Genomic DNA, 25,032 nt, shown 5'->3' on the forward strand with positions numbered 1-25,032 from the left:
TGGCGCGCGGACCCGCCAATTGCAAGCGCGCGGGTGAGATCTTTTGCTTGGTGACATCCAATGGGTAAGCGCGCTTTGGGTGGGTAGGCGGGCCCCGTGGGCGGGGCTAGTGGTTGTGGCTGTGTAGTTTGTATGGCCAGTCAATGTGATGCAGTCATAAGACGGCCAGGACGAATTTGGGGCGTATGGGAGTCACATGAAAGGAATGATGCAATGCTTGGCAACCAATTTCTAGTCGGGGATAACACCAGCAGAATCAGAACATGTTTTATTAAACAGTGTTGGCTCTAACAAAAAAAGAAAAGAAGAAAAAAAAATCTAAAAATAATACTTTATATGCATGGATTTCTTTATTATGTCGAAGAAATGTTTGTTCCACTTGGACAATACATTTTCTTGAACAATTTGTTTTATTATTGCGAGAAAGTTAAATACAGATCTCAATTAGCCGCCCTGAATATTATAATAGCCTATATTTTATTTTCCTCATTTTAAAAATGATTTCCATTTAGTTTTATACACCTGTTTTCAAGTAAAGAGTATATCTCAAAGTCGGCCTTGGCATTGAAAAAAGTCAGCTATTCTCACGGCAGGTTCATTTGTTTAAAATTAACCTCTAGTAAATCTAAAAAAGGCTTTTAAACGGGCCATATAACCTATTGCCAGGGGGACAATTATAGGCCTTATAATTTATTTGTGGGTTATTTATGCACCCCCTTAAAAAAACAAGGCAACGGCATTTAATTACCCTCAGACATACAGAGATATCAAAGCGCCACTTCCAGCGGGGTGTTTCCTTTCCATCATCAACACTCCGCTATTCTGATGCCTTCTTATCAATGTATTCAGTGTTGATGATGAAACACAGTCATTTCAATTAGCCTGGGATCAAAACTTGCATTTCATCTCATTTGTTTTTATGTATTTATTTAGAACCGTGAGATCCTTATTTTCTTTTGTGTCATTTAACTTTGTTTTGAATTTCCATGATTAAACATGACAAAATAATACTTTTCTTTCTTTTCTTTTTCTTTTTAAAATCTTAGCCACTCCCCCCCCCCCCCCCAGAACAGACCGTTTTTAATCTCCGTAACCCTTTTTGACACTTATCCTAATCCCAAACTCAGCACACAAGTGTTTTTTAAATGCACGGCGGTGCACGGTGCTCAAACATGCGCTCAGCCTACATAGCAACAGCGCAAGTAGCGAATAGAAACCTTAGAAACACTGTCTCTAGGACCCTGCTGAAGGAAGCACCGTCGACGCGTCACGACTTGAGGGTCTGTTGCTGAGTAGTTCAGCAGCATACTTTCTCTACCCCCCCCCCCCCCCCACCCCACACACACACACACACACCACCAGCACCAGCACCACCAACACCCCACCCAACACCACCCCTCTGTCTGTTTATTTTGCCAGTCCCGTCGTCTGCCGCCTTGTATTCATTATAAAACATTGTTTACAACCATCAGAAGTAGGTTGCCTGGCTGTGTGTAGTGTTTTTAATGTGTGATGATGATCATGGTCCCTGATGGTCCAGTGGTTGTTTTAGAATTGATGCTCTTTTTGAGGGAAATGCATAAAAAAGAACCGATAAAGTAATTCTCAAAGTACGTTATTTGATAACACATGATGATCTTTTTGTCTTTTATCACTTTCTGAATTGATTGGGGTCAAAAACTCTCACTCACTGACGGAATGTAAACAAGTGCTCTGTCTTTAATGTCATTTATCTACACCCATTGATCATTGTAACAGTAGAGCCACTATACACTGATGCTCTTGCATCATACACAATGACATATCCGCAGTTGATGTAACACAATCTTGAATCCTTAATTATTCTCTAAATAAATGTTGCCAGCCTTGTTATGACTTAAATATTTATTTAAAAAAATACATTGATTACCATTTAGAGAACAGTCAGATTTTTGTGTGCGCTTTGCCGCAGTGCCGCTGATTCAGAATGGGTGTGAGTGTAGTGGACGAATTTGGAACCAAAATATAAACATTTAATCACTGTTTAGAGTGATTACTGCTTAAATCAACTGCAGACTATTATTTACTTTTGTTTTTCAGGCAGAATAAGACTGGAGAATTTCCTACAACTAACAGTTCTTCCTCTTAATGTCCTGTGCCCTTGGTCAAAGCCCCCCTGCCCTGCCCAAATAATCACTACACACACACACACACACACACACACACACACACACACACACACACACACACACACACACACACACACACACACACACACACACACACACACACACATTGTACCAGCTGTCGGAATCTTTCCCCTCTATCACCCAAGACCAAGTGATACAGCTGTTGATATAGTGATGATGCACTGTGTTAGTGTGTTTCCCCTGCTCCTCTCGGACCCTACCCCAAGGTTCCTGGCAACCAGCAGAGACAGACAGAGACCCACAGCCTCATCCACAGCTGTCTGAGGAGTTTTCAAAACTGGGCTCTCATTTTGTGAGATGGAATCTGCATTTTGGGAGGTTCTGTGGGAGACATTTTCCCATGCACATTAATTGCGCTTTATTCATGAAATGCTATTCATTTTTGTTTTGTTTTATTGCCAACATTTGTGCGCGCAGTTATGTCAACAATATTTTGGCATAATGCTTTTGTGCACCGTTGCCCACAATGCTGTCACATTAGTCTAATTTCCCAATTTTTCAAATCTGTTGAGGACAATATTGCAAATCTGTCTCCCACAAATATTTTTTCTGACTCGTATGCAGTGGCACTCTCCTTTCACACACATAAAGTTTACATTTATGTGTGTGTGTGTGTGTGTGTGTGTGTGTGTGTGTGTGTGTGTGTGTGTGTGTGTGTGTGTGTGTGTGTGTGTGTGTGTGTGTGTGTGTGTGTGTGTGTGTGTGTGTGTGTACGTGTGCGTGCGTGTGTACGTGTGCGTGTGTGTGCGTGCGTGCGTGCGTGCGTGCGTTGCTAACCACCTAATCATACTTCTCGAAATACTGTTTTAACAGTTACATGCCTTATCCACTTGTTGTTGGCTATGTTTGGCGCTCTGGGAGATGTACTCCTTAATCTTATTAGTCTGTTAACCCTTCTGCACCTCCTGTCCCTCCCTCTCTTTCTCTCTCGCCTCACCCCCTTCTTCGCCCTCTTCCCTTCGTTCATTCGCTCCTGGTCCTCAGTCTGCCCCACAACCGAATCCACCCTACTAACTTCTGCCTCCGCTCTCTCTCTTCCTCTCTCTCGTTGTGACAAGCACTTCACCTGTCCAAGGCCATTGAGGAAACCTGTCATACTGGGAGGTACAGGACCTCTTCTTTCTCCTTGTTCTGAACTTATTCTGACCTCACTTGTTGTTGTTGCTGTTGTTAAGGTTGTGGAATGTTGGAAGTTCTTGCATAAATTAGTAATCAACATCATAATCCACTCAGTAGTTTGAAATCAGTAAAGCATTGCATTAGTTTGGTAAATTGTATATTGATTACTTGGCCTCATAGAACAATATAAACAGTTTATCCCAATTGTAAGACTTTTAATTGCCATTTTATATAAAATCTGACTCAAAGATGGAAACTGAAGAAAAATAAAATGGGCAAAAAACAAAATGAGAGGATAAGAGCGTTGAGCAGTCTGTCTGAATAGTGGGATATCACTGTCAGCGAGACAGAGATTCCAGGTTCTACCTCCATCCTTGTCCTCCCCTCCTCCGAGGTTTCCCCTACCTGAACCAGAACCAGAACCAGAACCAGGGTATATAAGTAGCGACACTCCCCTCAGCTTCCTCGCTGCTCAGGCCCACTGAAGCTGAGTATTCCTGTCTGAAGAGGTGTAAAGCCTAAATACCTCCCTTGGCCAAGGAGTGTGAGTTGGGTGTTGGGGAGGCAGAGGAGAGGGACAGTCAGAGGACATGAACGGGGAATTCCTGTTTGCCTGGCAGGCTGGTAAAGAAGGTACCTACTCTGTGTCTCTCACATGGGAAACTGGGTGTGTTTTGATAGTTATCCAGGTACACATACTAATGCTGAAATCACACCAGCAGTGTCATGATGCTGCTGCAGCCGTGAATTCATTGTAAAATGCTGATACAACTCAGTAGACATTTTCTTTGTTAGGAAAAAGTCCCTTTTAAGAACGTGTTTTGTTTAATTTCACTTGCTAAATCTCATATGTTTCATTTTGCATCCTGACATTAATTAATTAATTAATTCTAATTGGGCACTGATTTTAGGTTAATAAATGATGAGTTAAATATTTGGTGGTTTATCAAACATTTGGACTTAATGACCTTGTGGCAAGTCCCGGTCAGATATACTGTGGAAAATGTGGCCTTCTGACAGATGGGGGAGTAGGGGTTGTCCAGTTTAAACCACCAAAATAGGCAGACATGATCATACTGTATACACAAAATATCTCTGAGCTCATCTGGGGTATTCCCCATTCAACTGGAAGAGCCTGGATATAACTACGGTATCTGTTGTAGCCAAGCTTGCTGCTGTACAAGGTGGCTGCAGCGACTGTCCCTGCTGACCAGGTCACAGACACTCATGGAAAGTTTAAAGGGATGTTTAGACCTATGCTGTACCCTTATTCTCTTCTGAAATTAAATCTGTGGACATAAGCCTTTTAATAGTGTGATTTGGCTATTGGCTAGATTCCCTGTGCTGTAATATTGTTACACTTTAGCAGTACACGGTATCCCGTAGCTGTTGCAGAGGGAACTGATCTACCCACAGTAAAATCCTGTGTTAATGTAACCACTTAAGCCCTATATCAGGGGAGGGCAAACCACCTATTTTTGATCAACCAGGTGATCAGATTGAGCTACAGTACAGTATTTAGAAGATCAATTGAGTTAATCAAAAACAACCATTATTATTGTTTGATGTGCAAAAAAACTTTCTACCCAGTCAGAATTGATGTTACTTGTATTATTCATAATAAATGATTGATTCATTGCCCACCCCTGCCCTATATATACAGTATATAATATGTTCAACGAAAAGAGAAAATAACAGATCTGCTATTTTCAATAGGCTATATATATTTGTTTTAGAAAATGTTGAAATGTTTTGAACATTTTTGAAAATGTTTGCATAGACATGCCCAAAATAGGGAAGCCAGTGTTAATGTGGTTACATGGACACTCAGGATAGTAAAATGCAGGGTCAGCAATAGTGGTGTATCCCCTTGACTCGGCCAAGCTAGTAATCTCAGAATCAGGCCTTTGTCTCTCGTCTATCTGTGCCTGGCTGGCAGCCACGGTCTCATAATAAAAGGAGTAGTGTGTTAATTATGATATTCTACTCTGATGTTTTATATTTTAAAATGTGTGCTAACAAGTTAACGCTTCACTCCACCTGCCAGTCAGCCATTCATCTGCCTCTGGGGGTCTTTAAGAATTTAATTGAGGGGTCATGGCATGACTCGATGACTCAGCGCCTGATTTCATGCCTCCATCTGCTGTCCGGCTTTGTCGCTAAAACCAGACACCACTCAGGAATCTGAGGAATGTTTTTTTTTAGTGCCCTTTTAGTTTCTTTTGGTGTCAGGTGGGTTGTGGAAGTTTAGCAAGTATTTTTATACAGTTAACAGGCAAGTATTTCTTAGTTTTCTGCAATTGATTTACATAACACTTTATGAATTGTCCTGACAATATCAGTTAACCTTTTCAATATTTCTTCACATTTTAAGTATCTGTAATGTGCTTGGATTTACAAATCCAAGCACATTACAGATACTTCAAATGTGAAATAATATTGATGGCTGCTATACGACCATCTGTCTGACATGACTGCTGAAATGATACTCCCTCTCTGTATGAACTGTAGATCTTTTATTGTACCTGTTGAAACAGATGGGTTACATATCTGATCCGTCAATGAATCACTATAGCAAAAAAAAACGTCCCCATGTACTGTAGTTTCTGTTTAGACAACCATGATAGATAACATCTTTTCTCAATTCAGCCTCAAAGCACATAAATCACATGATTATTAAATGTTAATCACAATGTATATACGGATTACAGTCATCTACAATGCATTGTAATATTACAATGCATTAAATGATGCAACTGTATGGTTGTGGATGTGGAGTATAGTGTACTCACTTATGGAGTCCAGTTGGCAACAATTCTGAAAACACAATAACTGATGAATAACAATCTACTGTGTATGTGAGCTTATAAGGTGCAATGCTGCCATCTAATGGCTGTATCAAAGTACTGCAAAAAATAATTTGACATCTTAATTTGTTTTGTCAGTGATTTGTTCTCAGTGTGTTGATGTGTAAGACTTTGGTAAAATAGCAGGTGAACACATTCTGTCATAGTATCAACACCGTCAGTTTAAAAGACCTCAACTAAGGCCATATGTTGGTACCAGAAAATGATTATTAGTGTGTAATGACATGACAGTATCTTTGGTGATTTAAACTTTTGTAAATGTGTATGATCTCTTACATTTGACTTCCAACAACAAATGACCAAATATGGGTAAGTGCATTAAGTTGTGCCTCTTACGCCTATACCTTTTTTTTGTTGCCGTTGGGTCTAGTAAGATGTACTGTTTAAATAGAAATTAACATTTTGCGGTATTAAGAGCGAGTTCAAATCTTAACCAGTATCTGAACTAGAAACAGTTTACTCTATTGCCCTATTTTTAAATATATTTATTGACAGCGTTATCTTATTAATTACATTTTCAGTTTGAGTTGTGTTGCACTGTAGCAATGCTTTTTCTTTTGTTGCTCAAGTCACATGATTTAATGACAAACTGTTTTCATTCATGGGAGAGTGAGTCTGGCTTATAGCACTCTGATTTATTGTTCAGTTTCCTTGACCACAGATGTACAATACAGTCCATTTGTAGGCAATGACAGAGCAGGTTAAAAGTTTGTCAGTGGCGTTTGGTCTCAGTCATAATAATAATAGTTACAGGCGACTGAGCATGAAGAAACATTTAAGGTACACAGGCATATTTACAAGCATCCCTTCCGTGACTCACTCCGGACACAAAACCAAGACGATGGATTTAAAATGATCTGTGCACGGTTGAAAACATGTCCTCAATCTAGCTGGTGTCAAAATCCCCTCATAACAGGCACATGAATCATTTTAGATGGCCAAAGCACACTGTATACCCAAACTAGTGTGAGAAGTTCCAAATGAAGGGAATGGAAGAAATCATCGTGTATAATAACTAGAGGTAGTCTGATATACAGTATATTGTAATGACTCGATATTAGCATTTTGTATCATGTCAGGCTGTATCTAAGTTTCATTTATTTTTCCACATGTATTTTGAATGTATAAAAGAACATTTCAAGCACTACTAAGTCCTTGTGATGTGAAATAGGGTAAACAAAAGCCATGCCTGTCTAGAATGAAAGGCACGTGCACAGACAGTGGAATTAGATGTCTTTTAGAGTTAACCACTGAAACCTAAAACCCTAAATACTTCATTGACCCGGGTCCCACAGGGGTCTATACTTACATCCTTTTTCCCCCTACACCAAATCTCATCGCCGAAAATAGCGGATCTACAAGTTCACAATGGGCTATGACAAGCGGGCTATGACGAACGAATGTTCGGCTGTTATGACATGCACCGAATAGGGCTAGGGTTCATGTGGTCAATTATCAGAATCTTAAAGATGGCAAACTTTCTTCTTCTCCAAACTATCAGTATCGGCCTCGAAAATGTTATATCGGACAACCTCTATTTATTTATAACACTAATAATAATTAAACTAACCCAGTCTAAATCAACAAGGGCAAACTGGGAACCGCAAACAGTGGCATGTAGTCAAATGTTGATCTATTAAGATATTTCATTGCAAGAGAAATGAAGTGCAGGGAGGGGACAGTAGACAAGAATATTTGGTCTCAGTTTTTCGTTATGTGTCCCCCCTTAACTTTCTAACATTCCGCTTTGCAAAAAAAAAGGCAGAGCAGGAGAAACAGAGTAAAAGAGGAACAAACTGAATAAAGAGAGTGAGATGGCCCCTCCCCCTCTCATTCTGTCCTCATATTCTTCCATGTTCTCCACTATCCTGGACCGTTCCAAGTTCTGCTGATGGTTTATTTAGACAGCTTCTGCATCCTCTGGTCCAGAGATGAAAAGTTTTCTTCTACTGCTGCCAGGTTCTCCTTCATGGTCTGTTGGACCTGGTGAGGGAAGGAGGGAAGGGAGGAGGTTATTGGAGAAAGCGGGAGAAACGTAATGTAAAGATGTTGTTTAAACAAACCAAACAAATGGGCAGAGAAAGGAGGAGTGGTGGTTAGAGGAAAAAGTTGCGAGGAGAATGAGGGAGGGAAGTGGTTTGAGGAGAGGTGGAGGAAGGAGATGATTTATAGCGAAAGGGGGAAATGGGAGGTAAAGAAAGACGGGGGCAGAGGTTGAAAAAAAGATGTGAAGAGTAGCATTTTTTTTATTTATTCAAGGTGAAGAGAGGAAAGAAAAGTGTGCAAGGGGAGAGGGATGTGCAGGGGGGGGGGGGCAAGGGAGGACGCATTGTGTGTAAATAGGGAGGGAGAAAGGGAGGGTGACCACCGGAGAGGGGAGAACAAGAGTGGAAAGGCAGTGGTTAGGAGGTACCAAGAATAGATGAGGTCCATAAACACTAGACCCGCAAGAATACATGAATATAAAATGTTTTAGGGCTGGATATGAAATTTACAAAACAGAGCAACAAGTACAACATTATTAAAATAAATGCTATTGAAAGCAATCACGATTGTGTAATTTTAAGGCTGTATAGAGGTCCACGGTGAAAATTCTCGAGTCAGCTCCATACAGCATATGGGCACAAAAGGGGCTATGCCCATATATGGGTATATATTGATGACATCAGGAATTTACATATATGGGCATAGAAGGGACAAGGACTGACAGATACAGAGATCTCCTTATATGGGCATTTACTGATGACATCATGGATCTCCATATATGGGCATAAAAGGGACACAGACTGACACATCTCCATTTATGGGCATAAAAGGGCCACAGGTAGACAGAAACAGACCTCTCCATATATGGGCACAAAAGAGACACAGAGACGGGTACAATGGGTACTCTGACAAAGCCCCCCGACACTAGGACTCAGATATATTGGTCAGATCTGCAGTGACGTAGGTGTGAGGGCCGCATATCGGCCCGAACTCTAGATGTGAGGGCTGCATAACGGCCCGAACCTCTAGTGTCTACAAAAGAGTTATGAGTGTAGAAGGCCCTATCTGAACTGAGCTTTAGAAGACTTCGCTTTAACCATCCATCACCAAAATGTATTGGACGGTAAAAGCAGACCTCACGAGTGTGGCCTCCTGATTCCTCGTATCTCCATTCTGTTGTCAGACAGACCTATTGGTGGTGGCCATGTGAGAAGATGAGATATAATAGATATTCCCAGTTCATTGTATCAAAGTTCATTGCACCAGTTCCTTGGTGCAAATAACATAACTCTGTCATGCTGATTCAACTGACTCAAACCAACTGTGTCAGTTTAAAATCACTCCATGCTTTCATCCAACGTGAAAGCTTCTAGGGAGAGAAGGTGACATGGTCCCAGGAGTAATCATAATCTTAATTACCAAGTTAATTTCCTGTTAACTGTAAAGACATTTAATTGACTGTACATGCATTGCCCTGTGTGACGAGTAAAAAGTAAAGTAGGCTGTTATACAAGCCTGTAAAAACTATTTTTCTTAATGACACAATGACTTAGAGGCTAAGTGAGGGCTAATCTAGCCTTTTTTTTTTAGGATGATTAATCCCTCAGTGTTACTTGGCTTTTTCAGTCTACCTTACACAGCAGAAACTTGAGACGGCAGAGTCAGCATAGCGGCGCTGCTAATGCTGGATTCCAATTCCTCCTGAATAATTTGGGAACTTGTTTTTAATGTTTTTGTGTGCTAATACCCCAGCTATGAGTCAGGAGTCACGACTCGGTTGGTGGGAGTGCAGGTGGGGGGTGAAGTGTTGTATTTCATTTACATTTAACTAAATAGCATCTTGAGCTCGACATACCTGTGATAGCAACGTGCCGTTGTCCTTTAGAGAGTTGTTGATCATCTGCTGAGTGGTGTCCAGGTGGGTCAGCAGCTGGCCAAACTGCATAGCTATAACACACACACAATAGAAAGATAAAACCTAAAACCAAAACATTGTTATGCTTGCATAACAATTGTCTATTGAAGGTGCTGAGAAAGAGATGACGTTTTAGATTTCAAGCTAAAATACATTTATGCCTGAAAGCTAGAAGACTCCCTTGTGCTTTAACCATAGGGGAAAAAATAAAAGATGCCAGTCCAGATTTTGGGGTCTAATGCCGATCGCGACTGTAGAGTCTTACACCACAGATTAGTTTACCCCTTATGTTTTGACTGACATTTTGTAAAGGGGAGAACAGGGTGAGAGAACATTTAACTCATAAGCAAACAAATAAAACATAAATTAAAAAGTAAATTAAACTTCAATAAATACACAATTATCTACTTTTTAGGGATGTCCGATATTATCGGCCTCCCGATATTATCGGCCGATATTAGCATAAAAATTGATATCGGGAAAATATCGGTATCGGTTTTTGAAAAAAAAAAATTTTTTTTTTTTTTTTTTTTTGCTTTATAAATAAGTTACAGGAGTTCTTACTGTATATGGTGTGTGTGATATGAAATTTGAGCTTACCCTAATCACAATAATCCCCGCATATATCGGTATCGGTTGATATCGGTATCGGTAATTAAGAGTTGGACAATATCGGTATATCGGTTATCGGTAAAAAAGCCAATATCGGACAACCCTACTACTTTTAATTAAAGAATGCAGATCTACAAGCTCGCAATGTGGCGCGTAATTGCAGATACTGATGTCGTCAAAAAAAGTAAACTAATGGCCGATGTATTGGTCGGGCTCTAATCCAAAGCACATTGACCAAAGAAGCCTTGCTGCAGACTGTGACAGATTGGAGCAAATAAGAGCTGGATGATAAATTACACCTTACAGCATGGAGAAATGCATTATCAACAATCCCATTAATGCCATGGCCATGCTTCCATGTGCTACAGTAAATAATACAAATATAATATAATGTATAACACTAGCCATCTCATTTATCCCCACAGTTGGTGTCTAATGGCCTGATTCCAATTTAACCCCTCAGTTTTTGCCTTTATCACATTTCTTTCAATTGCAAATTTATATTGTGGATGCAAATCTGTTAATCCAATGTTTTTTTTATTTTACTGGCCATATGCGGTCTGCAACCTGATCTACGGTTCATATTCTGCATATTGTGTTCATCGCTCGCCACACTCTTTCTGACCTAGATTCATTCTCTCCTTGAACTCTCAAGGGTGTCATTCCAAGGTTCTTTCCCCTCACATAAAAATACAATATAATCCTTATCGTGGCATTAGAATTTACCAGACACCCCCTGAAACAATATTTGTTTTAATATCTGGAGCAATGGAGCATAGACCCATAATTCCCAAACTATTGACAATAATGTAGGGGAAGGCATTGTGCTATATTGATTACCCCACTCATACATGGAGTTGTGCTTTTGCCACTTGAACACCAGAATCCCTATTCTGTGGGGAACATTTGCCAGAAATAGCAGATCCACAAGCCCACAACGCATTGCAACGTGTTGTTAACATTTAGACAGGAAAGGTGGTCAAAGTACAGTTGTAACTCAAGTCCAGTTCTCCAAGACTACAGGGGTTTAAGTGGTTAGTGAGAGAGCGTGCATTGTGAGCTGGTCCTGTGTTTTTACCTTGCTCATGCACCTCCTTGACAGCTATGAGCCTCTGCACCATCTGAGGTAAGGAGGTGGCCATAGCGTCCCATTTCTGTACCACATCATACAGCTGTGACACCTAAGGGGGACACACGTACAACAACAAAAAGCAAGCGACAAGATGTGTTATTCAAATAACCCAAGGCTGGAACATTTCCTAAAAACGTATTTCAAGGACTGATCAATAATGTGATTTTCCCTGCAAACATAACACGGGCCAGGGTTTCGGTTGAAATTCACGAGGCACCAGCTCAAATCGATGAATGCTTTAAAAACCTTCGACAAATGCTCTTTTATGGCCGAGAATTCTGAAGATGCATTGTGTCAATAAGGAAGAGCGTATTTATCTCTAGATTCCAGAGCACAGCCTGCATGACTCTTTCCTTTAGTTTGGAGTAATGCTTATAGTATAGTACTGTCAGACAAAAGCCTTTAAAATCTCCAAGGGCAACCGACCTTGCTTTGTGTGTCCGCGTCCTCAATGGCTGCCTTGTGCTTGGCGATCTCATTCATCTTCCCAAGAACACTCTGTAGGGAAATCACAAGAAGACGCTTGGTTGAAAAACTGAAAGAGCAGGACTGGCCGTCAGGATTGGGGTCAATCTGCTTTAGGTGTTCTGCAGAAACCTCATAACAAGTTCATCAATTTAGGCATTTAGCAGACACTCTTAATCCAGAGCGATTTAAGGTAAGCAAGGAAAACACGAGGTAATACATCAAATGCATAGAAATAGTAATAGGTAAACCAAGAACCTATCATCAGTCTAAACAGTATAACATAAATAAATATAAATAATCTGTATATTGAAACTATACACACACTTGACTATAGGATACCAATTCATCTTTTTTCCTTTTCTTTATTTTTTTGTCTCCCATGTTTATAAAGCATTTAATCACTCTCCACCTGGCATCCCTAATTGGGAAAGTCATAGGCTAAAATTTTCAAAAAATTGTCAAACATTTTCAACAAAACATAGATTTCAATCTCTGATAGCATTGGCCGGCCATGTAATTTGCTGTTTTGGCTATTGTCGAAGAATTCTGCAAATTCTATATTCTTGAAAGACATATTGCAATATTATGTCCTTATTTTGACTAAAAGCCAAACGCATACCCGTGCATAGTATGATACATGTATGTCTGCATTTCATTAGGTAAGAAACTCTTTATGAAGGTCCAGAGGCTGGACCTCTGGAGAGGCTGCTGAGCAAGAGCAGCGTGTGGATGTTTTTGCTCATGAAAATACTTTATTTCATGTTTGCTTCTGCATTTCATTAGGTGAAATGTTTAATTATTTTAAAAGGCAATAATATTACCTTATGTCAATGCTTCAGTTCTCGCCCCTCCCGTTTAACCTCTATAAGGAAGGACATTAACGGACGTGCAGCTAAAAATGTCACAATGATCTAAGATTCCCCTGATTCCGATCAATTACAAATGACGTGATCGGGACAACTCTAATATAAACTAATGCAGTCAACAGCACTGTGATGGGCTTTTCCAACAAAGATCTAATGTGAATCTGGTAGGGGATAAGTTAAAGACAGTCTGGTTACGTTTTTAAAGGTTTTATTCTTCATTGCTTATGACTAGAAATGTAACTAAACCCACAATACGATTTTTTAAACAAAATTATTTTCCAGACAAATGACTGAAAAACCTTTATTATTTCTCTTACAAAAATCTGGTATTTTCTAACAACAATTTTCTCTTATACTCTTTTCCATACTAGGCTATATCAAATTAAATAATGCATTTTTATTCCTGAGGTACATACATTAACTGTAAGGTACACATTAAGGAATATACCCTTTCTCTTTGTAAAATAATTAATTAATTATATCTACACCCACACATATAAACAAAACATTGAAATAAACAAACTAAGGCTAAGCCTTTGTTCCAAGCTTGGGATTTACATGTTTTTTAAGGTCTGTCAGCATATCTACATTCTCAGCATGCAGGAACACACACAAAACAATACATTTATGTAATAAGGTAAACTTACAACTAATAGGCTTTTAATGAAAACTGCTTATCTGGAGCGCCTCAGTGCGGCCGCAGAGTTTAATGAACAAATAATCTAATTTAATAATTTAACAATTGTATCAGACGCGTGACATGTCAAACTCCTTTCAACACTGTTTTTCAGATATATATATAGAATTGAATTGATATTAATCTATTAATTCTTATCTAATCTCTCATTTGGAGTTCCTCAGTGCCCTACAGAGTTTAAATCAGACAGGTGACAACGTCGTCAGACTCTCAGTAAACGGTATATCAATTGAAATTGAATGTTTACATGCGATGCACATTTCCCTCCTTATGCAGTGCTAGCGCCTAGTTGTTTAATCTTATAGTCTGAGAGGACGTTCGGCCGGGTGAACGTAGCCTATTGCACAACTGCCAGTTCAGTGAGTGATGACGAAACGCAGGCAGAAATAGTAGGCGGTGAACAAGGAAGTAGAGGTATTATGCCGGTAAATACCGCAGTATCTTCTCCCGTCATTGGTTGGCGTTTCCCTACCAACATCGATTTCAACCATTGGTCACGCGTAATTATGGCACCCCATAGATAGACTTAACATGGAGACGTGGCGCATTGTTGTCACCCACATTATCGTTAGCGAATGTAAGCATTGGCAACGCCGGTGGCCAATGCCAAGATTGCAGTTAGCATATTTTCACTATTTTGGAAATGGGGCTTTAATGGTTTATGTCAATGCCACAAAATACAAGTTCATTGGTAAACTATCAACAATAACAAAGGGCGTTTCTATATGGCTGTTTTCAAAGATGTATTTGTTCTTGACAGAACTTATTAAAAAATGACCCTGGATCTGCCAAGGATGCCAGGGTAAAGACAGCAGCTGTGTGCCCCAAGGGAGTTACCTGCAGTCTGGCTTCCACCTGATCCAGAGTGGCAGAGTCCAGTGCACTGACCCTCGCCTGCAGAAGCTCCATGGTGTCCTGACACACACAGTACACACACACAAACGGTCATAATTCATGTATACGCACAAAGTCACAGAACACATTTAGTGGTGCTTTGATATCCAACCACTACTATGATTGACATCTAGAAGCAGACAGCTATGGTGTCTGTAATAGTAAAATTATACAACTTTGTATGATAGTGTTGCAAGCCGATAATAGATTTTGTCTGTCAAAGAGCGCATTTAGTACGCTCTTATTTAAAATTAAAATACATAAAAAAACAGATCTACAAGCTCGCAACACGTTGTGAGGTATTTACGGCACACGACAAAGTATGAATTAGGCTTAAAGGGACGACGCAATAATGCATTGAGAGGAAGCTGATATGTCGACTCACCACCAAACTAGTCCCTTGTACACCAGCAGTCAGAGGACCCTGAAATATACAAAGGTAAAACATTTTAATAATATTGTATACAACTGTATGATGCAATATGTTTGAATGTGCTTGTTATTAGAGCAACATATTGGTCATTATTTGACTTTTTGATGACACTTTCAACCTGGCATCTCCTTTGGGCATGTCATTATAGCTGAAAATTGATTAGGGCTCAAATGATTAAATACAATAACTTCAGTTTATGCATTTACTTTTTATCTATCTTTTTTATATTTTTAGGTTAAATGTTCTCAAATAGAAACTTTATTCAAATCTAAGTTTTTCTAAGTTTTTCAAATTGATCAGAAAACACAGCACTTTTTGACAATATATCATTTAAAACATCAGTAATCGGTGGTCAAGGACTCTCCAAAATCGGGATCAGTCCCAGTAATCTGTCATCAGGCGGGCTCTACTCATTATACAAACAGAAACATGTTTTGTTACAATTTAGGACAGGATATGCTCTTATATGGATAGCTTTCTGGCTTAAAGTGTGCAATATAAGTGGTATGAATGGACCCTAGTCAACAAACGGGTCAAGAGGTCAAGTAAATGGAAAGCAAACAAGTAAGTGCTATAAATTCCACAGCCTGGGAATCAGGAGGGAGAAGTGTCTAGGAGGCTGGTTGGAGTGTTGTGCAGGAAGGGGTGTTTGTATGGTGTTTTTTGGGGGGGGGGAGAGGCTGAGAACGTGTGTGCTTGTGTGGGGCTAGAATGTCTACCTGTTTGTCTGATCCTGAGCCAACAGCTATCTCCAGCTCGGCCAGGCGTTTCTCCAACTCTGCCATCTACAGGGAAGGGAAGAAGGGAACACATGGCTGACAACACACTACTGCAGTGGTTCTCAAGACTTATCCCCATTCACAAGCACAAAATAGACTCCCTGATACAGACACGTTTTTTTGTGTTTCTTACATAGCTTTTTTTATTCACTTATCTATATATATTTCATTATTTCTTTTGTTTGACTTATAATATTCAAAACTCATTAAGACCAGTTAAAATATGATGCAGTGAGCTAGCCGGCAACTCATTATTTTAATAGCAGGTGGCTGACATAAAATTATATTGATTGAATTGGTTGTATTGAAAACATATGGCATATAAAATATTTTTCAAACGTAGTAGTATGTTAGTTTCCGGATTTAACCGATTTAATGAACGTGGGATAAATTGTTCACGACCAATCATCAGACAAAAAATTAAAACTGAAAAATTGGAAACTTTCTGAGTACTATGAGTACACCCTTTTGAGAAACACTGAGCTAGTACAATGAACACCAAATGTCAACATGGCTCATTATTTGTAAACTCACAGCACTGAGACAGTAACTCATTCTACAGCCGGTACAACCATTCCTAAAAATAACAAACAGTCCTCGCCAGTCCACTATGTGTGCTCTCTGGCTTACCTTGGCAGACTCATTGAATTTCTCCTGCTCCGGTCTGCTGTGGAGCTCATAGAGAACCACTCCATCTGGGCCTTTGGCTGCTGCTGCCTTGCCCTCTCCTGCAGCGCTGCTGCGACCGCCCTTGGCTGCTTCCAACTGAGTTAGCAGACGCCTGGGTTAAGGATGGGGGGATGGAAGGAAGAGGCAAAAGAAGGAGACGCGTGGGAGACAAAGAATTAAGAAAAAAGGGAAGGAAAAAGACAAGGAAGAGAGGGAGAAAGGGGGGAAGGAAGGAAAAATAGACACAAAGGAGGTTAAAAACCGAAAGGAAGGCGAGAGTTCATGTAGATCATAGGCTTATTTTTATGCTTCATTTGCCCAGGGCTTTGCTGCAGTTTCACAAAACAGTTTACCTCGCTTTCTCTCTCGCTCTGCCTCTTATCCATTACCTGCTCAGTTCTATACTGCTCAGCACGAGTCTGACAGGTCCTGGCAGGGACTTCACCTCCTTTTCCCTCCTTCCCTCTGAGAACCCCTTATACTGCCTGCCTCTTACTGCTCCCATCCATCCATCCCATCCCTTGCTCTCACATGAGGCGTTGCATTAAGGGCTGCTGCCTCGATTTAGACCTAACATTTCACCCCATTTTCTCTCTCCGACTGTGCTCTACCTAGCTCTCTCTCTCTCTCATCCCAATTTACAATTTAGGTAACACACTCGTAAACGGTGTAAATTACAATGGACCCTCCACAACAAGCAATCTAACTACTGTATAATCGTTCACCATTGTTGTCATAGCTGTAGTGTGGATTCTGTCATCCAATTGAGTTATGCATTTTTTTTTAAACTATATCTTTAGGGTTATAGTGACAGTGCTTGGTGTGGATGGTCCATAAATGGACAAGTAAGAGATAGAGTGCCAAGAAAACAATTAAGTGCTACAAAGTAACTACTGCATCATCACAGGAAGACATCAAACCCACCATGTCTAAATAACATACCATCTGAATAACATACTTAGCATCTGTGGATAAGCACATGGGAAATGTACATAGCATATGTGAACAAGTAGCCAACCATCCCCATCATTAACACTCAATCTGCAAAAAAAGAGATACAACAAGAGGATTCATATGTTTAGTTCAACTCCTCTTTTCTCTGGGCATCTTCCTTACACCCCACCATTCTTTTACTTCACCCTTTATCCTCACTCTCCCTCCCCGTATACATGCCCAGTGCTCACTTGGCTCCTGTGGGACAGGCTGACAGATCCAGAGGTTCCAGGATTGAACTCTCTCCGTGCCCTGCATCAACCCCTACCACCCCCTCCATCTCCAGCTCACCTGGCCAGCGCTCCGTCTGGGTCAGCCAGGTTGATATGGGCCTGGGGTCCCAGCAGTGAGTCGAGGTGGGACGAGACCAGCTGCTGTTTGAGCTGGGCCGCCTGCTGTGCCAGGACCACTGGGGTCAGGCGCTCCTCTGCATTGCTTTCCTTTGTGGTAGCCTGCAGACAGGGAGGGCACACAGATGCCTAGACTTTATTCAGGTCCAAATAGCAACACAGCCATTGGGTTCTCGCTCTTTTGACAACAATGTGGATGTTCAACGATTGGTTTCCAATTAACACTGCACATTTGGACACATTTTGTACAGACCTCAAGATTACTGTTGGATAATTGAAGTGTTCCATCCCAAACTTACTACTGAGGGGCAAGTCATCTGTGTGTGTGTGTGTGTGTGTGTGTGTGTGTGTGTGTGTGTGTGTGTGTGTGTGTGTGTGTGTGTGTGTGTGTGTCTGCCGACCTGAATGGTGTCAACTTCTTGAGTGAGTTCCTGGATCTCATTTACTAGCCGTTGATACTTCTGCTGGGGCGTCTCCTTCACTCCACAACCTTCACCCAACTACACAGACAGACAGGACAAGAGAAATAAACATCACTCAACAGCAAAGACAGGATACCACTGAGTCTGAGAAAGGCGCCACCGTGACACAATCTGACAGTATCACAGACTGTCAGATTGTGACAGATAAGTGACTGAAAATTAATCACCAAGTAATCACATCGTGTACAGAATGTACTCACAATTTCATATTCTCCCGACTCATAACCCACTCTTTTGCTTTTGCTGATTCTGTCTGAGAAGTCTGTTGGAATGAGATAGACAAAATTAAATGTATCAGTCTTTGGTTCCACATTGCAAAATGTTTGATGCAGCTGTGCTATTAAGGCCACTAAATATCAGCACCTTATTGACCAAATAGACACGGTAAATATTGAATGCTTCTTTTAATGAACTGTGTACGAATCAACCATAACTATCCCTGCTGCATATTCTGCCCCTCTTCATTTCCTGCAAGTTGTTTGTCCATGTATTCATTGTCACTCATTGTAAACTGACCAAGTCCCTTGGTGCCGATGTGTTTGTCCTTGAACTTGTCGTAGGCTGCATTGGGGTTGACCACAATCCTCTCCACGCTGTCACTGCAGAGCTCCTCCTGTCAGTCATGAAATAAGGAAATAAGAGTCAAGACACACCAGAGAACCATGCAAAATCATACACTCACCTCATACACAGAGCAAAGAATTTAGAATGCACGCCTTGATCAAAGCAAGTCCAATCCAAGGTAAAGATGTGAACTGAGGACAGGCTGAGCTTTACCATTCCGCCCCAGAAACATGGTTTGTAGCCGAGAGAGTAATGGGGTTCCTTTATAATGTAGGATTAAATATCCTTGGAGATTCATTCTGACTACCTATCCTGAACATCGGCAGTAACTTTGTGGAGCGATACTGTGGATTGTCTACAGGAAGAGTACATGGTTATAAACATTTCAAATACAACCATTGTCTGTAGGAAAGACCAACACTTTCTGGTTACATAACCATGCAGATTTAACAATGACAAAGTGTGGCTTTTGCAATGCAATACTTCTTGCATACATACTAGGGCTGAGTCTGATGCAATTTCTATACTTCAAAGCATCATTGAAAATGTTTAATAGTAAAATAAATGTATAATCTGGGGTCCTTTAAAACAATGCTAATAAATATACTGTATGTGCAGTTGGATAATGCCCATATTATTCAAGTCTTGTGTGAATAATGCATGAAACAATGCAAACTTCTGAGCGATATTTGCTCTGCAAGTGTGTAATCAGAATTTCAGAAGGGTACTTATGGATTTGTGGACATCTCATTAACCGGCAATACATATTGAAAGCATGTCAATAATCTGGAAACTTTTAAAAGCCACACAAATACAGAAAGCTCATCTGTTTATTGCCTGACACAAGCGCGAATGGTTGGTATGCCAACACGTATAGTCTCTGTGGCTTATTTAGCATGCACTGTGACTGTTCTTGCCACATGAATGCATGTTTATTGTTTAACCATGGGTCAGAGCAGCAGATACATCCACTTGGAAGGCCTAAATAACATAAATAAATACAGTATTAAGCCATAAAAACTAGGAAAACACCTTCTCAGATATAAGACAATCCATTAAACAAACTTATGGAGCACATGGATGCGATCGGGTGCTATGGACATGTGTCCACACAAAGCGTTTTATACACGGTTGAGCGCTTTGGATATCATGTCCATAACGTTCGTACACAGCATTTATTGACACCTGCAACGTCCGAACCGATCAACCATCACTGTGCTCGCACTGCTCGAATGTCCTGTCATCTGTGTCATTAGCACAAATAGTTTAGCTGAAACAATGTCAACATGGACTTCTCATGGTTGTGATAACGATTCCAAAGTTGGGACATAAATTAACAGGTTATCAGACATAATCAGTAGGATCAATCGCTCCTCTCGAAAGGTTGAACTGTTTCCTGCTGGAAACCAGTGAACCACCAAAAAACGCTGGGCGTCAAGAGCACTGAAGCGTGATGTTGCTGGGAAGAGGAGCGCACCAGCGAGGCTTTACCATAGAAATGCATGGCAGACACAGGCTTTGCCAACTCAATAAACGCTTTGTGTGGACACAACCTCTTATTGATTAAGTATATAAGCCATATCCTGCTTTACATTTACAGTTTGTGCAGGCCATGAAAGCCTACTCAGTATTGCAATTTCCACATAAAACCCCACACTGCTTGTGTGTAATAATTTAAATGAATAGACTTGAAGCCGAGCTGAATTACCTGAATTTAGGTTCTGAATCTTAAACATACAGTACCATCAAAGCTCTTAAGCATTTGTCTCAGCCCTAGTATAAATGGAAACTGTTAAGTATGACTATTACTAGTGCGCTAACAATGTGATATGGGTAGATGAATTAAGTCTCACATCAGGAGCCTCTACACACAGTGACTCATCGATTAGTAATTTGGGGAACCACTAATCGGTGGATTATTATCACAACAACCCCCAGTTAATCAATTAAGATGGACTAGAAGGGGATGGTTGGGTAGAATTAAAACACGACCAGTACAGATACACAGACAACATGGACAGACGCACGGACAGACAGACATGCACAAATGAGACAGACCAACAAAGCATGCACACACAAGACAGATGGACAGATGTTAGGGGCGGGGGGGGGAGTTAGTCAGGCTCTTACCAGCTCCTTGGGTTTCCAAAGAGAGTTAGAGAAAACAACGGAAAGTACAGAGGGAGAGAAAAAGTAGAGAGATAGAGAGAGAGAGAGAGAAACAACACAGATTAATGTGGTTATCACATGCCATGCACACAGCAGGCCAGGTTCGGGGAGATAAGAAAGAAAGCAGTGTAATCGAGTGTGGCTGCTGCAGACACTGGAGACACTATTCATGGAAATAGCTTATGATTTCTCCAGTACTCGCTCTCTTCCCCCTCAGGGTGGGTGATGATCATTCAACAGCCTTCACTTACGATCTGTTGATACCATTGGAACAACTTGGAAGTCTGAAGAAGAGCCTGCGTTGCTCGAAATGTCACTGCATTAAATAAACTTCTCTAAATGGGAGGTGTTTTTGTGTGGACCTTTCTGCTTGAATGCACAAGGTATTTTTGATCCATCACACATTTTATTGAACATTGGAATGTGTCTTTTTTTGTTGCATCTACTCTTTAATGTTTAGGAACCAATCATCATGAATGAGGGGAGGAGAGGCAGTGCAGTGTGAGAGTAAAATCTAAGTATCTTGAATCAACGGGCTACTGTATAGCAAAAGACATGTTAAACAACATGCAAGCCGCCCCGATTAGATGAAACCCAGAGAACTGCTGAACCAAAATGTACTTTGAATGTCCCTTTAGTCTGCATGGTGAGTGAGTTAGTAAGGAAGCAATTGTTAGAACATAATAGAGCAGGTGAAGGAAAGGGTTATTAGAGAGCAAAACACAAACCGCTACATTTTTCTTGTTACCGTCACACACACACACACACACACACACACCAAGTACAAGTCCAAAGGGAGGGGTAATAGCCTGATATAGGAAATATAAACTACTAATGCGTTGGAGTTTGCCTATCAACATGATTATACCCAGAGAACCAAGTCAACCAAAACTCTGGACAAAGCAACTGAAATAAAAGATGAGAAAAGAATCAATCGTTTGCACTCCAACAGAAACGAAAATATTGTAACTGATGAAGGAATACGAAGCATTAAAAAGGGGCACCCCATCAAACTATTTTCATTCCATCCCAATCAGAAGATCCAGGGAAGTGGATAGAAGATTAAAAACCCATGCAAAACAAATACCGCAGTAAACTCACTGAGAGGAAAATAGAACCAATCTTACTTGTACAAACTATGGTCCCAAGAGGGGTGGGGAAGAGTCAAAACAAGGACCGAGGGTAAGGGAAGGAAGAATATAGAACATGGGAGGGAAAATGCCAATTAGATTTTACTCTGCCGGTCAGTCAATATAGTTGAATATGTTGAATACTAATGTTGGCTCTTGGGTCATCCTTCTGTATTCATGCCGATGTTAACAACTTTCAACCTGGCTTAACTATTTTGGCCCAACATTTTTGGGCATGATATTATATGCAAGAATTGTCCAAACAAGATTGCATCACGCTGCATTGTGAGCTTGTACTAATAGATCTGCTATTTTTGAAGATTTTGGACAACAGGGCTTAAGTGGTTAATGCTGCTGTTATACATTTGAACATGTTACACTTTGCTTTCTAATAGAGCATAGATTTAGAGCAAGACCCTCCCCCCCCCACCATAAAAATCTGTTCTGGCAGTCAGAAATAACTGTAGATATTATTATTATATTAATTATTTCCTTTTTGTGTCTGTCAGCTATACCCCTATATATGAAAGCCAAATAACTTAAGTGTTAGTTTCTCATTCATATCATATTGGAAAATAAAGTAGAACACCAATAATAGATATCACTGTTAGTTACTAAAAGAAGGAAAGGTCACCTAATCAAGGTGATGTGTGAAAACACTACGATAAATGGCACTATGTTAGGCCCTAAATAAATTAGGATCTGGTCTAAGGAGCAGTAAAACACAGAGCACTGCTGACATGTGTATGCCATGTCATTGTTTCGTCTACTGTCTGTACATGCATTTCTCACCAAGAAATAATGCAGGCACGTTGATGACACAATACATGAAATGCTGTGACACCAACATGGAAACGTCAACATTGGCGGCTTGCTGATTTAACTAAATGCCATGCTGTACTGTATATCAGAACTATTGAACATAAAATGTTCCCTCACCGACTCAAACTGTGCTTGGTCATCTTCTGGCAGGTCTCCCGTCTCGTAGACGTCGGGCTCGTTAAAGGCCTATTGGAACAGTTACAATGTTGTTATTGTTGTGATCAGTGGTTCTCAGCCTGTGTATATATTGGGGGGTCCCCCACATGACAGTAAAGCGACAATTTAAGGACTTTTAAGACCTTTTTAATACCTCAAAAGAAAGAAGAAATGAAATAAGACCATTACTGCATCAAAAGTAATCAACAAACTATACCATACAAACTGGTGAAAACACTGGCAAAATTGTCAAATAATATAAGCAAGAGGCTCATTTATTTTTTAAATAGCCGATAAGCTCACATATATATTTCTGTGGGAACTGAGTCTACTGAGAACTAAATGCAATGCTAGCCCTAGAATGTCTGTGATCTTACATACATTTCATGTATTCCAAATACACAGTCATAGATCACCCTCGTCGACGCGCTGTGTAGTGACGATCTGCGCGGCCATAAAAGTGCTCTAAACTCCGTCTGTACTCACCCAATAATTAATTCCTAAGACTTGGAGTCATATTTTGTCCTATAGTTTCATATCCATTTGAAGGTTCTGCCAGAAAACGTGTGTTTAGTCAAATATCTCCACTTTTCCACCAGCTGCACACGGACGACTTTCTGGACGGGCGAGGGGCACGGACTTGAGTGAAGGACCACATTTAAAACGTCATAACAAATTGACACAGGGAAGCACAAACGAACGGGGAACACAATTGACAGGTGCTTGTGATTGGCGCGGGATAATGAATCACTCCATCTGCCAATTGTGTGTCCCAAACATTTGTGCGTCCTAAAGGAAGTTTACATATATACAGTCCTGCACTCATCCCCGGGTCCCTCGCCCGTACAGAAAGTCGTCCGTGTGCAGCTCGTGGAAAAGTGGAGATATTTGACTAAACACACGTTTTCTGGCAGAACTTTCAAATGGATATGAAACTAGAGGACAAAATATGACTCCAAGTCTTAGGAATGAATTATTGGGTGAGTACAGACGGAGTTTAGAGGACTTTTATGGCCGCGCAGATCGTCACTACACAGCGCGTCGACGAGGGTGATCTATGACTGTGTATTTGGAATACATGAAATGTATGTAAGATCACAGACATTCTAGGGCTAATGCAATGCCTACAAGTCCAAGTGCTTGTCAGGGTGGGGGTTCCAATATGATTATTTTGGGGGGTCGCGGCCTGAAAAGGTTGAGAACCACTGGTTGTGATTATGAATGATATAAAATGACAACAACAAGGAGCATAAATAGCTAGCTTGTCTTTTAGCCTGGCCAACGCCCCGGCCCATTCACTTTAGCCAACAAGCTGCAGTGCCACATTACAAGAAACACATTACGTTAGCAATGTGAGTTACATCAGCAATATAGTCATATGTGGGCGAATATTAACACAAGAATAAGCGTCAGTGAAACAATATGGAAACAGGACCTGTCATAGCCAGCCAGCTAGCTCTACTCTTAGCTTCAATGCTAATCATGCTAGCTAGCGAGCTAGTTTAATCTGTTAGCCGGATGGAGTGTTAGCCACTTACGATTCCTGGCAAATTGGCATATTTAGGATCAGCCATTGTTGCTAGGATGCGAAGACAAGGCCAGTGGAAGAAAAAATAACTTAGTCCAAAGAATGTTTAGATTATAGTCTCCAGAGGGAAGGGAATCAGACTGTAACAAAGGCTAGGATGAAGCAGCAGTCCGTCTTCTTCCACCCGGCGATGGCTGATTCAGCTGGATGAT

At 40.6% G+C, this 25,032-nt stretch overlaps 1 protein-coding gene across 1 annotated transcript; it reads right to left on the reverse strand.

The window, feature by feature from the left end:
* Positions 1-6,789: 6,789 nt before the first annotated feature.
* dctn2 (dynactin 2 (p50)) lies at positions 6,790-25,032 on the reverse strand. Its single transcript, XM_084062905.1, has 14 exons — positions 24,831-25,032; positions 23,254-23,322; positions 18,968-19,064; positions 18,652-18,713; positions 18,371-18,469; positions 17,911-18,071; positions 16,588-16,738; positions 15,898-15,963; positions 15,131-15,169; positions 14,689-14,766; positions 12,247-12,318; positions 11,767-11,869; positions 10,017-10,108; positions 6,790-8,158 (listed from the first exon to the last, which is right to left on the reverse strand). The coding sequence occupies exons 1-14, from the start codon at positions 24,864-24,866 to the stop codon at positions 8,072-8,074; spliced, it is 1,212 nt and encodes a 403-aa protein (XP_083919031.1). The 5' UTR covers positions 24,867-25,032; the 3' UTR covers positions 6,790-8,071.

Source organism: Gymnoscopelus microlampas, assembly GCF_963454915.1.
Source record: "Gymnoscopelus microlampas genome assembly, chromosome: 7".
NCBI lineage: Eukaryota > Metazoa > Chordata > Actinopteri > Myctophiformes > Myctophidae > Gymnoscopelus > Gymnoscopelus microlampas.

Bases quoted from the DNA above. Each gene is read 5' to 3' on its own strand.
- dctn2 (XM_084062905.1), bottom strand. From the start codon at position 24,866: ATGGCTGATCCTAAATATGCCAATTTGCCAGGAATC. The intron at 23,323-24,830 runs GTAAGTGGCTAA...CTGTTCCAATAG, and splicing joins ATGCCAATTTGCCAGGAATC to GCCTTTAACGAGCCCGACGT. The intron at 10,109-11,766 runs GTAAAAACACAG...TGTGTGTTATAG, and splicing joins CAAGGAGGTGCATGAGCAAG to CTATGCAGTTTGGCCAGCTG.